The following is a 17796-nucleotide window of genomic DNA, read 5'->3' on the forward strand; positions in this document are numbered from 1 at the left end:
GAGCCACAGACAAAGTGCGTTGTGTGAGTGTTGATGACTTCTGATGTAACAGATCAACTTGGACATTCCCACTGAACACCTGTTAACACAACAGGTAGTTTAATTGAGCCACAGACAAAGTGCGTTGTGTGAGTGTTGATCACTTCTGTTGAATGTAGGGGTGTGCGATGCATCACACACCTGTTAACACAACAGGTAGTTACAGGATAAAAGTTTAATTGAGCCACAGACAAAGTGCGTTGTGTGAGTGTTGATGACTTCTGTTGAATGTAGGGGTGTGCGTTCCCACTGAACACCTGTTAACACAACAGGTAGTTTAATTGAGCCACAGACAAAGTGCGTTGTGTGAGTGTTGATGACTTCTGATGTAACAGATCAACTTGGACATTCCCACTGAACACCTGTTATCACAACAGGTAGTTTAATTGAGCCACAGACAAAGTGCGTTGTGTTGAGTGTTGATGACTTCTGTTGAATGTAGGGGTGTGCGATGCATCACACACCTGTTAACACAACAGGTAGTTACAGGATAAAAGTTTAATTGAGCCACAGACAAAGTGCGTTGTGTGAGTGTTGATGACTTCTGTTGAATGTAGGGGTGTGCGATGCATCACACACCTGTTAACACAACAGGTAGTTACAGGATAAAAGTTTAATTGAGCCACAGACAAAGTGCGTTGTGTGAGTGTTGATGACTTCTGTTGAATGTAGGGGTGTGCGATGCATCACACACCTGTTAACACAACAGGTAGTTACAGGATAAAAGTTTAATTGAGCCACAGACAAAGTGCGTTGTGTGAGTGTTGATGACTTCTGTTGAATGTAGGGGTGTGCGATGCATCACACACCTGTTAACACAACAGGTAGTTACAGGATAAAAGTTTAATTGAGCCACAGACAAAGTGCGTTGTGTGAGTGTTGATCACTTCTGATGTAACAGATCAACTTGGACATTCCCACTGAACACCTGTTAACACAACAGGTAGTTTAATTGAGCCACAGACAAAGTGCGTTGTGTGAGTGTTGATGACTTCTGATGTAACAGATCAACTTGGACATTCCCACTGAACACCTGTTAACACAACAGGTAGTTTAATTGAGCCACAGACAAAGTGCGTTGTGTGAGTGTTGATGACTTCTGATGTAACAGATCAACTTGGACATTCCCACTGAACACCTGTTAACACAACAGGTAGTTTAATTGAGCCACAGACAAAGTGCGTTGTGTGAGTGTTGATGACTTCTGATGTAACAGATCAACTTGGACATTCCCACTGAACACCTGTTAACACAACAGGTAGTTTAATTGAGCCACAGACAAAGTGCGTTGTGTGAGTGTTGATGACTTCTGATGTAACAGATCAACTTGGACATTCCCACTGAACACCTGTTAACACAACAGGTAGTTTAATTGAGCCACAGACAAAGTGCGTTGTGTTGAGTGTTGATGACTTCTGTTGAATGTAGGGGTGTGCGATGCATCACACACCTGTTAACACAACAGGTAGTTACAGGATAAAAGTTTAATTGAGCCACAGACAAAGTGCGTTGTGTGAGTGTTGATGACTTCTGTTGAATGTAGGGGTGTGCGATGCATCACACACCTGTTAACACAACAGGTAGTTACAGGATAAAAGTTTAATTGAGCCACAGACAAAGTGCGTTGTGTGAGTGTTGATGACTTCTGTTGAATGTAGGGGTGTGCGATGTATCACACACCTGTTAACACAACAGGTAGTTACAGGATAAAAGTTTAATTGAGCCACAGACAAAGTGCGTTGTGTGAGTGTTGATGACTTCTGTTGAATGTAGGGGTGTGCGATGCATCACACACCTGTTAACACAACAGGTAGTTACAGGATAAAAGTTTAATTGAGCCACAGACAAAGTGCGTTGTGTGAGTGTTGATCTCTTCTGATGTAACAGATCAACTTGGACATTCCCACTGAACACCTGTTAACACAACAGGTAGTTTAATTGAGCCACAGACAAAGTGCGTTGTGTGAGTGTTGATGACTTCTGATGTAACAGATCAACTTGGACATTCCCACTGAACACCTGTTAACACAACAGGTAGTTTAATTGAGCCACAGACAAAGTGCGTTGTGTGAGTGTTGATGACTTCTGATGTAACAGATCAACTTGGACATTCCCACTGAACACCTGTTAACACAACAGGTAGTTTAATTGAGCCACAGACAAAGTGCGTTGTGTGAGTGTTGATGACTTCTGATGTAACAGATCAACTTGGACATTCCCACTGAACACCTGTTAACACAACAGGTAGTTTAATTGAGCCACAGACAAAGTGCGTTGTGTGAGTGTTGATCACTTCTGTTGAATGTAGGGGTGTGCGATGCATCACACACCTGTTAACACAACAGGTAGTTACAGGATAAAAGTTTAATTGAGCCACAGACAAAGTGCGTTGTGTGAGTGTTGATGACTTCTGTTGAATGTAGGGGTGTGCGTTCCCACTGAACACCTGTTAACACAACAGGTAGTTTAATTGAGCCACAGACAAAGTGCGTTGTGTGAGTGTTGATGACTTCTGATGTAACAGATCAACTTGGACATTCCCACTGAACACCTGTTATCACAACAGGTAGTTTAATTGAGCCACAGACAAAGTGCGTTGTGTTGAGTGTTGATGACTTCTGTTGAATGTAGGGGTGTGCGATGCATCACACACCTGTTAACACAACAGGTAGTTACAGGATAAAAGTTTAATTGAGCCACAGACAAAGTGCGTTGTGTGAGTGTTGATGACTTCTGTTGAATGTAGGGGTGTGCGATGCATCACACACCTGTTAACACAACAGGTAGTTACAGGATAAAAGTTTAATTGAGCCACAGACAAAGTGCGTTGTGTGAGTGTTGATGACTTCTGTTGAATGTAGGGGTGTGCGATGCATCACACACCTGTTAACACAACAGGTAGTTACAGGATAAAAGTTTAATTGAGCCACAGACAAAGTGCGTTGTGTGAGTGTTGATGACTTCTGTTGAATGTAGGGGTGTGCGATGCATCACACACCTGTTAACACAACAGGTAGTTACAGGATAAAAGTTTAATTGAGCCACAGACAAAGTGCGTTGTGTGAGTGTTGATCACTTCTGATGTAACAGATCAACTTGGACATTCCCACTGAACACCTGTTAACACAACAGGTAGTTTAATTGAGCCACAGACAAAGTGCGTTGTGTGAGTGTTGATGACTTCTGATGTAACAGATCAACTTGGACATTCCCACTGAACACCTGTTAACACAACAGGTAGTTTAATTGAGCCACAGACAAAGTGCGTTGTGTGAGTGTTGATGACTTCTGATGTAACAGATCAACTTGGACATTCCCACTGAACACCTGTTAACACAACAGGTAGTTTAATTGAGCCACAGACAAAGTGCGTTGTGTGAGTGTTGATGACTTCTGATGTAACAGATCAACTTGGACATTCCCACTGAACACCTGTTAACACAACAGGTAGTTTAATTGAGCCACAGACAAAGTGCGTTGTGTGAGTGTTGATGACTTCTGATGTAACAGATCAACTTGGACATTCCCACTGAACACCTGTTAACACAACAGGTAGTTTAATTGAGCCACAGACAAAGTGCGTTGTGTGAGTGTTGATCACTTCTTTTGAATGTAGGGGTGTGCGATGCATCACACACCTGTTAACACAACAGGTAGTTACAGGATAAAAGTTTAATTGAGCCACAGACAAAGTGCGTTGTGTGAGTGTTGATGACTTCTGTTGAATGTAGGGGTGTACGATGCATCACACACCTGTTAACACAACAGGTAGTTACAGGATAAAAGTTTAATTGAGCCACAGACAAAGTGCGTTGTGTGAGTGTTGATGACTTCTGTTGAATGTAGGGGTGTGCGTTCCCACTGAACACCTTTTAACACAACAGGTAGTTTAATTGAGCCACAGACAAAGTGCGTTGTGTGAGTGTTGATGACTTCTGATGTAACAGATCAACTTGGACATTCCCACTGAACACCTGTCAACACAACAGGTAGTTTAATTGAGCCACAGACAAAGTGCGTTGTGTGAGTCTTTCAAAAATATTTACAAGTGTTTTTGTAATGGATTGTTCACCTAAAAAAAGGTTAAAGTAAAAAATGTACTAAATAAAATTATGAACACGAGGATAGTTGCTGACCTAACCTCCTGCTGATGGACACTGCTAATTTCATGGTTGGTCTAAGGCCGGGGCCACACGTGGCGGATCGTCCGCGCGACGATTTCCCGGCCACACAGAGTGACTTCCGAAGAAGCCTCTGAAAGGGCCGAAATATCAAGTTTTATTATGTGTGTGTTTTATGTGTTCTTTGAATCGTCTGCAACCTTTCATCAGGTGAGTTAGCTGTGTCCTCTCCATCCTATATATTTATTTAATCAAAGCATTGTAAAATAAGAGAGAGCAAATAATCTTTATAAAATTACACTTTGTGGCGCCTTCAACTATATATTATCTAAAAAAAAAAAAAAAAAAAAAAAAAAATAGTTTCAGTTGGACCATATGTATGGGATTTCACTTCAGTTTTTAATAGTAAATGCTAAATTCACAAAAAGTATATGTAATGGAAAAATTTTTTACTAAAAGTGTAAGAGTAATTACAAAACTTTACAACAAAAGTCCCTAAAATTTTAATTTGAGGCCCTTTATTCTTGAATTATATGTAGTTGTTATAAACTGTGTAACAATGATTGATTACCTGATGATAACAAGATAGAAAATCATAAAAGTTCTCCTTGAGCAGTTGCTTCTCTATGTTGTGCACAGTCATGCCAACCCGACAGAGATAACAGCGAGCATACACAGCCACTAGAGGGTCTCCTATGCCACGCACCATCCTCGTCAGTCGAAGCAGAGCTTGGACCAGCTCTCTGTCAACAGAAACTGTTGTAGTTTACTTATTTATCGATATTTTAATCAAATTTGTTTATTTCATTTTAAGCTATCAACATTTCAATAAAAAACAACTCATTATCTTCCCTGCAGAAAACCTAAGTACCTACTTATTTAAATTAATGTTGTTTAAATAGGAAATAAATCTGAGAATTTGAAGGTAATATTTTAGTGGAAATTCAGCTATGTAACGGGAAATTCACTTAGTCTGTAGGTTTGCTGCGGCAGGGGTATTACTTGAAAAAAAAATGATCATACACTTTTCTTAAAAAGAAAATACAGCAGATCTTTTGTTACTGTCCGTGTTTCTGGGCCAAACTTAACAGTTGACATATGATCTAAGGTCTAATAATTAATTTGTAAAGATTAATTTTGGTTTAACCAGTTGACATTTTATACACCAGCAATTAATTGTGCAAGTAAAAAAAAACTCTATTGCCAGCAATTATTTTGTGTTGAATCTCCACCATATGTGTTATTTAAATTAGTTTGTAATTGTAAGTGTAACCAACCCCTTGTCCAGAAAGCTGTAACACCGGAGAATGGCCGCTTCCACATACAGCCTTGGAACCAGCTCCCGGATAGAGGCAATCTTGTAGAACCAGTTACGGCAAGTCTCTTTGGCTGATTCTGGCACCATTTCTGGGCTGAAGTTCTCTGGCAGTGACAAATTCCTTGCACCCTGACTATAATCAGATGAACATTGTTCAAAAGTTGGCTTGTATTTAACTGCAAGTTACGCGTTAGATAGGCCTACTTTTAACCGACTTCCCCACTACCAACAAAAGGAGGAGGTTCTCAATTTGTGGCAATGTTTTTTTTTTCTCTAGTACGGTCCCCTTGGGACTTGAATCAAGTCTTAGCTTCAAATGTGCAGCTGTGGGTACATATTTTCAAAATTAAGTTTCAAAGAGAAAAAAAACTACTATTTCATCACTCTGTACACAAAATAGCTATTTTCGATAACAGCTGATTCTGATACCAAAGAAAAGCAAGGGAAAACTGATCAGTTTATTTTTCCTTGCTCTATATTTACTTTTCCTTACTCTCAATCACTTTTCCATTTTGGCCAAAACGAGTGCTACTGTTTGTTAACAATTTATTTCTATTATTAAAATCTGCTCTGTCCAATAATACAATAATGAGAACAGGAATAGGCATAAGCTAGTTTTAGCTTGTAGTGTGTGTTTACTACAAAAAAAAAAACAAAACCTTGAACATTAACTTCAAGTTTGTACATTGTCGAATAGGTTTTCTATAATCTATTTGCGGATATTTATAGTAAAGGTTTACCCGTGCTTTGCAACAACAGCACAACAACGGGAAGAGGACACAAATTAGAAACATTTTGTTGTTTAGCATACATCTGTTGTATAAAATAGTTCCACACCCGCTAACGCTAATTCAGAAAATAGTAAATTTATAAAAATGCAATCAAGTAAATATGAACTGCTAGCTATATCAAGATAAAAGAAGGGTATTTCATATTACCATTTAATAATTAAATATAAGACAAATAAAACATTTAGTAGTCATTCAACAAAATTTAAAAAAAAATTCAATAGACATCATCATATGATTCACATTGATAAATTAAAATTAGCAACATTAAATTGAGATACACATCACAGAAAAATCATGTAATGTTCAAAATTTTAAATTAGGCTAGGCTAGAAGACTTAATTTCAAAATTTATCCAATGTATAAAATGGGTTCAATTGTAACCAATTATACAATCTATTATTATGAAATGCTTTCTGAGGCAAAATCTGAAAAGTTAATGGTAACTTTTTGAAAAATGTTACACCTGAATTAACATGATAGTTCATTGATTTACTTAACCTAAACCTTGGTTGATCTAATTTCTACCTAAATCTGGTCCCATGATCATGTATTTTTTCTCTGACAGAAAACATATTTTAATTAATCTTGACAAACATTAATACCTCTAAATACAAGTTTACAATAGTTAGGATCCCCAATATGACAAAAAGTGGACTACAGTGGGCTAACTTTTCTAAGTCCGTCAAAACTCTTAACAGCTTTTGTTTTTGTTTGATTAAAATTCTTTCAATTACAACTCCGTTACCCTAGATTATCAAACCATACCTGATAACACTTTCAAAAAAAGCAAAATATGCTATTTTCAAGTATTTAGGCCTACAGGAAACATGTCTTTTTAGATTTATTAACAAATGTACAACCCTAGACAATTTTGTATTTATAAAATTGATATGCTCAAGCCATGACAGCTTACAGTCTAATTTTATACCAAATAATGTTACAACATTTTCATATTCATGAACAAATTGATGGTTTTCGTGAATCTTTTTCAAGGTTACTTAGGTGTTACTTTTTAGGTGTTACTTAGTAGACTCCCTCTTACCCGGACACCTTTTAACGGAACATCAATTTAACCGGACTACACTAGGCGGAAATGACATCTCTTTAACCGGACAATTTTTATCAGACATCGGTTTAACTGGACTAGATCGGCAAGAAGTGGGCGGTACTGAAACGACTGTTCTCGAGGGAAAGATTTGAGACCAGTGATCATGTCTAAATACAATGCTCTCCTAAATTTAAGTCAAATATTTGGGTTACATAACAAGTTTTTGGGGACGTCGGTTTAACCGGAAAACCCGTTATCCGGACTGTCCTTGGTCCCGAGGAGTCCGGATAAGAGGAAGTCTACTGTAATAGTCTTTGTGTTTTTTGAGGATTTAAAAATAATCCATTTATTATTGTAAACCATTCCTCAGCACCTTTAAAAACAGAATTGGCAACATTTTCCATCCAATCTAAATCTCTATGGCTAACAAGTAAAGAGGTGTCATCAGCGTAAATTGTTGACTTAAAACCTAAATTGAAATTTATGTCATTAATTAAAATATATACAAAATGGGACCCATAACCAAACCCTGCGGTACCCCGACCTTTGACCATGCTGTTTTTTATCTCTTTCAATTAACCTCAACAATGTGACATCTGTCTTTAAGGTATGACTGAAACATGCTTATGGCATTATCTTTGAAACCATAAAATTTCCATTTTTCAATTAAAATGCCATGCCTAACAAAATCAAATGCCTTAATCAGGTCACAAAGTGTGACCTGAACAAAGCAGTTGTTTTCTAAGCTATACAAAAGTTTATTTACAATATTGTCTACAGCTTGAGTGGTGGATCTCCCACTTTGATTTTCAAAATGACTCTCATTGACAAATTGTTAATTTCTATAATTTCAAAATAATACCTGCTTTTTCAGGATTTTTTCCACAATTTTTTCCATGACTTGTATGCAAGAAATCGGCCGATAACTCATAGCCTCCTTTTGATCACCCTTCTTGTTTTTCGGAACCACCCTTGAAAATTGTAAGTACAGTAGAACCTCTTTAATCCGAACTAATTGGGACCAGGGGTAGTTCGGACTAGTGAATAGTTCGGATTATAGAACATATTGTTGTTTTTACATAACAATAGCTAAAACATGGCTAAAATTGATCTAAATTATTTTGGGAAAAGTGAAAAAAATGTTTTATAAATTAAAATACAGTGTTTATTTAATACAGTAGTAAACATGGTGAATAAACAGTACTGTACATTAAATACAGTGTACAATAAAGAACTGCTGTACTGTGTATAGAGTACAGCAATGAGGGGTTCGGATTAGTGGACGTTCGGATTACGGGGGTTCGGATTAAAGAGGTTCTACTGTATGTGGGAAATTTACCATCTTGGATAAACAATTAAATACAATGAGTTGAAGGGATTAAGACTTGCTCTATGCTTCTCTTAATCACCGCACTTGACAGACCGTAGACATCCCTGGAATTGGAGCTATTCAAAGTGTGAATGACATTGCGGACTTCTCACTCAGTCACCTCTGCCAAAAAGAAGTTAGGTTTATCACAGGGTAAGTTGCTTCAGATATTCCAGAGCTTCATTCACTGATGCACTCACTCTGTCACTTATCTCCTGTACCGAAGCTGTGCAGTATTCATTGAAGTCATCAGGATCAATCTGGTGTTCACTAGTTCTCTTGGATCTTCCTGTAGATTTATTTATTAGAGTCCAAGCTACCTTGCATTTATTTGTAGATTTTTCAAATACATTCTTCATTGTTTTTAATTTTTGCTTCCTTTAAATCTTTTCTATATTGTAGTTTAAAAGTTTTCATTTTATTCAATACTAGCAGTTACCCCGCGCGCGTTGCTGCGCTTAACAACTATTAGGTATTTTAAATGGTAATTTGTTCTTTACGATGAATAATAAAAGTGTATAACAAAAGTAAAAATAGAATATTTTACTTAATTGCCAGTGGATAAACAATGTTTTTTTGTTTTTTCATTAGATGTATAAATATATAAGTTTTTAGTTGTCAAATTTTTTTGATCTTCCAACGATTCAAATCATTCCTATACTGTACGTAAACGAAGTTATTATTAGTATGTTATATGGTATCTCTTCCTTTGGAAGAACCTTTAAATAGTATTAAAATCGTATTGGTGGATCTTTTGTAGTTAAACACTTCCGTGATTTCATCAGTGTAATATGATTTTATTTGAAAAGAAAATATTTTTTTGGGAAGACATATTCTAACTTCTAAGGGAGGTATATCCGTTACAGTGTTACAGTGTAAGTTTGATTTTTCCTTTGTCACGTCGCGTCAGTTCATATCGTACTTCTGTGCCAATGAATGAACCCTCTAGCATAGTTTTGAGAAATTGATTGTGGGGTTACTGTTAAAGCTGGAATTCCTTAACATGGGGGATGTCAGTTAGTTTTCTCAGCCTTATCAATAACATAAAGTTGTCAATACAATCTCTCTACGGAATGTTAGGTGTACCGGTAGTGGAATACTTGAAGTGAAGTTGTATTTTATTCTTGAACTGTTAATGGCCTCCTAGTTTATATGGTCTTGGCGGCTTCATTGGCAACAAATAATGCAAATGACATAGCAATAGGACATTTCCAAAAAGCAAAAATACTGTAAATTTGGCTGTTACATATACCTATATTGACGTTTACATATTGTTAATCAACGTATTTTATAAAGGATTATGTCATCTAATTTAAAAGGAATATGACCTTTCTGTCATGACAGTAGCTGCTAAAACAATATTTTCTCTTTGTACAATATTTTACAGCCAAAATGTTATTTTCAATAATGTTACCAACCCAGTGCGCCAAAGTCCGTAATATAGGCAGGTGCAAATAATTTGTCAAGATGGGTACCATTTTAGGCAAGGTTTCTATGTTTGGATTTTATGAGACACGGTAAGAGCAGATATTTCTACATAAATATTTGATGTGTCTAGAATAATATGATAAAATGTAGGCAAAAGTGGTGAAAAAGGCAGACATCAACCCATACAATAGATATAAGATAGTTCAATAAGAAATAATTTAAGAATTGCTGTGATAAAAGGATTTTCCACTGATTTTGTAATGTAACGTTATATTGCAAAACATGACATGATAAAGAAGAAAATCCATTTTAAAATCTGAAAATAACATTGCAAATACTTATTTGGTAGAAAGAATTCAGTAACGCCCAATAAATATGTGTTGTTTGAAATACAATTGAAAAATGAACAGCTGTTTCATTAAAAAGTATTATTCACTTGGCCAAAATGTAAACAACTATGTGGAGGGATCTTTAAAGGCTTCTCGGGCAGGTCCTAAGGGATTTTGCTTAGTTTTTCTTTTGATAACTCATCTACAGACCAAGCCCTTTATTTGAACATCCCTACCAAGTTTCTACGCCCAGCCGTTCCCTCAAATTATTAGGGACAAAGTTTCCAATTAAATATTTAGATTCCCCCATGTTAATCTTATGGGAGAAACTCCAACTTTGATGGCCTGTGGGGCAAAGCCCGACGATTTTTATTACAGGAATTGGTAAAAGGGGGCTACACAAAAAATACTTTATTTTGACACATCGTTTGTAAAAATCTGTCCATTATTAACGGAGGAGTAGTGTTTCGTAGAAATCGCCTTCACGTATTATATATAAGGATGTCAAGGTACCTCGTTGTTGAATGTCAGAATGAAAAAAGGGAGGAGTAGTAGTTATGGCGTATCTGGAAACGCTGGTATCATCATGGTCGAGTATTGTAAGGAATAGACTGGCTTAAGCCATTGAAACCTCAGTAGTGGATCAGGTAACATTGTTCCGGCTAAAGTACGCATGTGCCTCAGGAACTGTGATGGTTTCCGATCCCCTAACTCTTCTCGTTCCAAAAGTTTCGTCTTCTGTTCCTGTGTCAAGGTAAACCGTTTTATAAGTTCTTTTTTTAACTTGATGTACTTTTCTTCTGCTAGAGGGTTGGTGAGGATATCCCTCACTTCCACTGCGTATTTCGCATCTAGGTTACCGCAAACGTAATAGAACTTAGTTTCGTCGACCGTGATCTCCACTAGAGAAAACTGGGTTTCGATTTGTGCAAACCACAATTCTGGATCTGAGTGCCAGAAAGGGGGGATCTTGACTTGAATTCTGTCTACTGATTGTTCTCCATTTGACATTTCGGATCGCGTTGGGGTCACCAAATGATGTGAACTCACAAATGCTAGACAAGAGTAAAAATATGTGTATTTTATCAAAGATAAAGTGAACAATAATAATTGAACGAATAGTAAAAAAATAAATAAATATCATCTATATAAATAAAATTAGAGTTTTGTCTGTACATTGCTTAGAATAATGAACTTTTTGGTTATTTTTACATTTCATAGGTCAGAGAAACCGAATCAAACCTTATCTCAATTTCTGTCTGTCTGTCTGTCTGTCTGTCTGTCTGTCTATCTGTCATTCTCTTGGTAACGCTAAAATACGCACTTTATTACAACTACTCCTCAATAACTATAGCACTGTCCCGCCTGAAACTTATTTTCCAAATACTATACATATATGAGATGGTTTTAGACGTATTTCATCGAATATGAGACAGTTAGATATTTAACAGTAAACCCTTGAAAATCAAGTTTTTGTCGATTTTTGACGTGGAATTTCTGGAAGCCCATGTTAACCTTATGAGAAATGAAATTATTGAATCTTAACAGCTGTTTCAATTAAACAAGTTGGTTCTGTTCTGTGATGTTCAATAGCATTAAAGTTACAAGGATTACCAACAGGGTGCAGCACTAGCACTATTATTTCTTTTACATTTATGACAACAGCTAATTTGCAACCTGGAGGCGAGTGAGCGTAGCGAACGAGCTAACCTGAAGGCAAGTGAGCGTAGCGAACGAGCTAACCTGAAGGAAAGTGAGCGCAGCGAACGAGCTCCAACATACAGGTGAGTGAGCGTAGCGAACGAACTTCAACCAGGACGTGATTGAGCCATGCAAACGAGATCAGATAGTAAAAATAAAAGTAAGCCTACCGTTATAGGATCGACCGGCAGACACAGAGGTAATTTAACCTTTTATTGATTGTCATACCGATCCGGAACAACAAAAAACAACATAAAATGAAGCTATGTATAATAGTTTGGCCAGCATATCTTAAAATATGCAAACCAACTGCTGTTCGTTATATAAGAAGGTTTCAACTGAATATTATAAGATCCCCGTGCGTAGAACGGGTACACAGCTAGTCTGTTAAATACAAATTAATATACAGGTAAGTAGTCAGGCACCACAAAGACTATTTCTCCTTTAAACTTACCACTGATAATTTTTTGCTTCAATCAGTTTTGGTGTAATTTTTTTAATCGTCAGTCTGGTAACATTGCACAGCTTCGGTGGATTTAAGTTTTGCATTAGTATTATTGGAGTTCCTTCTTTTAATGACAGTAATGTGGTGGGTTGATGACAAATTGAGACGAGGGATATATACCCCCCCCCCCCCCCCCCCGAAAAATTTTATATTTTATTATGCAACCTCAGGGTTTAGGGTTAGTGCTAGGAACTCTCTTTTACCAATTTCCTTGCTAATCTTTTAATTTGAAACTTTTTTCTTATGATAATAAAGTTGTTAGCCTTTGATTCTTTTTTTACTAAATAATTTTATATCGAATTTGGTTAAGATTTTTCTAATACAAAAGTATTTACTTGAATCAAGATTTTAGGCTATATAAATTTTAACAGCTATGAGGCTACTCGATCCACCTCTGAAGTAGGCTAATGTTCTCAAATTGTCCAACATCTAAATAGAATTGTTTGTAATAATAAGATGGAGATTACCAAGTTTCTTCCAAGTTTCCACATTTCTTCTTGTTTAAACTATTTGAAATAATTAGACTATTGGTTTAGCTTTTCACTTTTTACTAGAAAAATATTATAATATAAAAATTCATACAAACTAGTTTTTAAACTCTCACCCAGGCTAGTTCATGGTAGAAGAAGCAGGAAATCCAGTTGTTACCTAACACATGTTTTTCAGCAACAATGTATTCAGTCAGGTCTTCTATATCTTGAAGTTCACTGTTCACTGTTCACTTTTTAGTCACTCAGGCCAATTAATAGTATATGAAATTTAATTTGGGTAAATTACTTTTTGAGATTTGGTTTAGATATATATAGTTATTTTTACTTTAGCTTGTGTTTGAAATAGATTTTAAACATAGTATATTTTAAATAGGCTTTTAGGCTTAATTGACTGGTAATAGGCTATTTATATATTATTTAATTATACAAAATTTTATGAACTGTTGCAATATCCCCGCAGAAACTGAATATTACAGGTAATATGAGGTTTCGATACACAGTGAAATAAATTTTGGTTTGAAATGTGAACATTTAATAAAATAAGACTTAACTATTAATGAAGAACGATGGGTGGAACATGGTTATTGAAATACAAATACTTAATCAACACAATTATTGAATCATGAACAATATAACAACAAAATTATAACAATTAATAACATTAAAGATATGAGAAAGGAAGTACTATTGTTTATGTATTGGGGACAATGGGGTAATATGACTTTCTCATCACTATTATTATAGTTCATATGAGTTATTGTTCCTTAACGTCTTTCCTCACTTCACACTTTTTAAGTTAATATTTCATTACACTGCAGAGCGTCTATTTTATGTTTTTAATTTACATATTTCTTCTGTAAAATTACTTTGTGGAGTGTCTATATTATTTACATTTAATAGGATTTAAGGTCTCTACACACACTTTTCATTTAATTTTCTTCAATTTAAAATTTTCTTTAAATATACTATTATTCTTCATAGCCTACATATACTTTTGATTATTAAACTTGTATCTTCGGCTGAGGAGAAATATATCTTTTTAGTGCTGAAATGTGGTGTGGCCCAAATGTCTTCTTGTCATCTAGAGTGTTTACATTATAAGTTGAATGTCCTAAAATTGTACTGATCTTGAATGAGCCTTCGTAGACTTCCTGTATTTTTACTCATATTTAAGTTAGGATTGTAATAGTTTGTTTTCATATCATTATTAATACTATCATAATTATCTTCATAATATTTATCATCATTATTTTCGTTCTCAATGCTTCGCCTTGGGCTTTGCTCAAATACAAAATTGCAATTTATACCTTCAACAGATACCTCTCCGAACTTCAAAGTAATATTATTATTATTAATCTTCAATTTAATAACTTTTTCTTTAAAATTCATCTCAAACTGCCATATATTTAATACATCATTCCCAATTATTAAATTTCTAACTAAGTTTGGTATGAGTAAAACTTGTAGTTGAGTTTCTTCATTTTCTATCATTACAGGTAACATTATGATTTTAGTTATGCGCTTAGATCGATCTCCCGTAGCGGTTTTAATATGTGTATTTGTAATTGGCAATTCTTCAAAATGACCTATGTGGTGTTTATTTTCTAGGAACCATTTTTCCGATATACATGTTACATTAGAGCCGGTGTCAATTAGGGCATTTATCTTCGATTTATTAATTGTAACACTAATTTCTGGAAAATCAATTTGTTTAATCTCGTGGGAATCATTAATTGATTCATCTTCTTCACTTAATAAAAATTCTCTGTCACAACAGATAACATCAGTTTCGTAACAATTATTTAATTCATTATATACATTTGGCCTTATTTTTCCGAAGGGATTTTCTTGCACTGAAGATACAATTGAGGGAATATTATTTTCAGGGGAAGTGGTGTGTAGGCCATTTTTGCTCTCAGTGCTCTTTAGTTTAAATCCGACTTATGTGGTTCGTCGGTTTTATCGATTATGGTGGTACAGACTTGTCGTTGTTCTGGGGTCATATAATTGGGTTCAGTTCGGTTTCCGTTCCTAGTGGGATAATTATTTGAATTTTGTGGAAATCTGCCTTGTGGGTATGGGAACCAGTTTTTTTGGTTTGGCCGGTTATGGTATTGTTGGTTGTGGTTGTATGGTCGATTGTTTTGTTGATACTTTATGTCATATCTTGGTTGGTATGCATTTTGGTTGATGTTATTAGTGCGGTCAGGATATCTGTTTTGTGGTTGTGTGTTATAGTTAGGCCTTGGTTCATTTCGGTTTGTCACTGGTGTATTGTGTGATGGGGAATGGTTTTGTTTATTCCGGCGATTTCCGTCTTTTATATCTTCACGCTGGAGGATCGATTCAAATGCAAATATTGTGTTGGCATTCTGTACTATGCGGGCATCTTGTATTAGTTCACTGAAGTGATCGCTTAACAATGTAATAATTTCTTCATCGGTCAAAGGTGGGGACATTGATTTCATCGTTATGACTCTCTCTATGAAGTATTCTGAGCGGGTCAGTTTTCCTCCAGGACGGTACTTCTCGTTTTCCAATCTATGTCGAATTCCACGCTGTACTGATTGGCTCCAAAATTTCATAAGAAACATGCTCTCAAACTCATCCCATGTATTAATATTACTTTTGATAAGATAAAACCATCGTGAAGCGCTCCCTTCTAAACTCATCTCTATCGTATCAATTAAGAATTCTTTAGGGTCGGTTGTGGGACTCTGGCGAACCAAATTGCGACAGTAATATTTTTGTAGTTTGTTTAAGAACTCTTTGGGGTTGTGTGCTTGTCCAGTGAATTTAGGTACGTTATTTGAGTCAACGTTAGTTCCGCTACCACAAGATACATAAATGTTAGGGGTGAATATACTCTGCTTAACAGTGGCTTCGTTTTGAAGAGATTCAATCTTGTTATGATGTTCACTTAGTGTTATTTTCATATTTTCTATTAATTCAATGTTTTGTTCAACTCTGTCTTGATTTGCTTTAATCTGTGGTTCTAGTTGTTCTTGAATCCGTTGAGTATTTTCACTTACTGTGTGTCTGAGTTGTTTATGTTGTGTTTCATATGTTTCCTGAATTTGACTTTGAATATTATTTAAATTAGTATTCATAGTCTGGCTCATCTCTTCCCTAATAATTTTATTTTGGGTATGGACTAAGCTATTTACTTCAGTTTTATGGGCATTTAGATCTGCTATCAGGTCCATTTTTAGATTATAGGAGCTTTCAGCAATTTGGGTAGCTAATTTAGATTCAATTGATTTCATTTCCTCTGATTGTTTTTGCTGATTTTCCTTCACATAGTTTAATTCCAATTGTAGTTTATTTTGTGATTCAGTGATAGATTCAATTTTAGTATCGAGGATTCTATAGTGGGACTTTATTTCATCTTTAATGCTAGTTTCCAACGATATCATTTTATTACCCAAAGATTGGAATAGCGTTTGAATTTGGGTCATAAAGTCGGGTTTGGGGTCGGGTAGTTGAGTGACGGTGCTTGCTGTAGCATGTTGAGAAGCTCGCTGTGATTGATCGTCATGAAACTGTGTTGTGATTGGCTGTTGTGTTTCTGTTGCCGTCGTAAGGAACGTAGGCCTATCAGCTGTCATATTCATTCCCATCATTCCTTGTTCATCGTTCACCGGGACGTTGGTTTGGTCAGTAAAATTTGTTTGCTTTGTGGCTTGGGCTACAATTTCTGATGACTCGGAACCGTGGAATGGTCGCTCGTCAAAGGATTTGTTTTCTGCTTCTGAGTGTGTTTGTTGTGATAATATTTCAGGGCTTTTCGCTGTTAGTGTGCATGATTCATCTTCACTAATATCGCTGGTGTTAGTGTTTGTGTGAATTTCGATGTTGTTGTCGTCTTGATTATTATCGTCACTATCCCCGCTATCTTCGACTAGTTTCCTAGAGGGTTTAGGGTTTGGGCGTAAATTGTATTGACTCGTCATCTTGGATATCTTTAACTAACAGGTGACTGATAGGCTAGTTGTGACATGGGAAACAGGTGGGGAATCTTAACTTAGATACCTTTATAATAGTACAACACTCTTATAGGCTATTCTTAGTTTAACCTAAAAATCGCTATTTCAAACACATGAGCTAGGCCTACTTGTATTATTAGCAAGGTTTGGTTGATAAGAGAGCCCCACTCGTTGCGGCGCCAATTGCAACCTCAGGGTTTAGGGTTAGTGCTAGGAACTCTCTTTTACCAATTTCCTTGCTAATCTTTTAATTTGAAACTTTTTTCTTATGATAATAAAGTTGTTAGTAGGGATGGTCAAGTCTCGAAATTTCGGGAAATTTTCGGGAAATTTTAAATCTCGTTACACGAGACGAGATTTCTTTTTGGCCGAGATTTTTATCGAGACGAGAATAAAAAAAAAAAAAAAAAAAAAAAAAAAAATTAAAAACGCCTGCAGAAAGTCAATGCAATACCCGCAATACAGGAGCGTGTTGTAGTTGCGTTTCCTTTGCGAAGGCGTTCTTATTTAATTAATTCTTCAAATGTAAATATTACTTTAATTATTTTAATAATATTTGAGAAGTTTTGTTAAGTGTTAGCAGTGTGAGGAATGTTTTATTACTATAAAAAAAGTCAAAACAAGTAGGTAACTATTTTATAAAAATTAATATTTTATTTTATGATTTATT

General features: G+C 35.8%; 1 protein-coding gene across 1 annotated transcript in view; it reads right to left on the reverse strand.

Moving 5' to 3' along the window:
• Positions 1 to 17796, reverse strand: part of LOC129001386 (VPS35 endosomal protein-sorting factor-like) — a 144731-nt gene that overhangs the window by 94546 nt on the left and 32389 nt on the right. Inside the window, exons 7-8 of the mRNA XM_054428675.1 lie at positions 5438 to 5611; positions 4732 to 4903 (exon numbers count right to left, since the gene is read on the reverse strand). Of these exons, the coding sequence (XP_054284650.1) occupies positions 4732 to 4903; positions 5438 to 5611 (346 nt within the window). The remainder of the gene's footprint in view (positions 1 to 4731; positions 4904 to 5437; positions 5612 to 17796) is intronic.

The sequence above is a fragment of the Macrosteles quadrilineatus genome, unplaced genomic scaffold (assembly GCF_028750875.1).
Source record: "Macrosteles quadrilineatus isolate MER2022 unplaced genomic scaffold, UCM_ALF_1.0 Scaffold_1__1_contigs__length_201487025, whole genome shotgun sequence".
In the NCBI taxonomy this organism is placed as follows: domain Eukaryota; kingdom Metazoa; phylum Arthropoda; class Insecta; order Hemiptera; family Cicadellidae; genus Macrosteles; species Macrosteles quadrilineatus.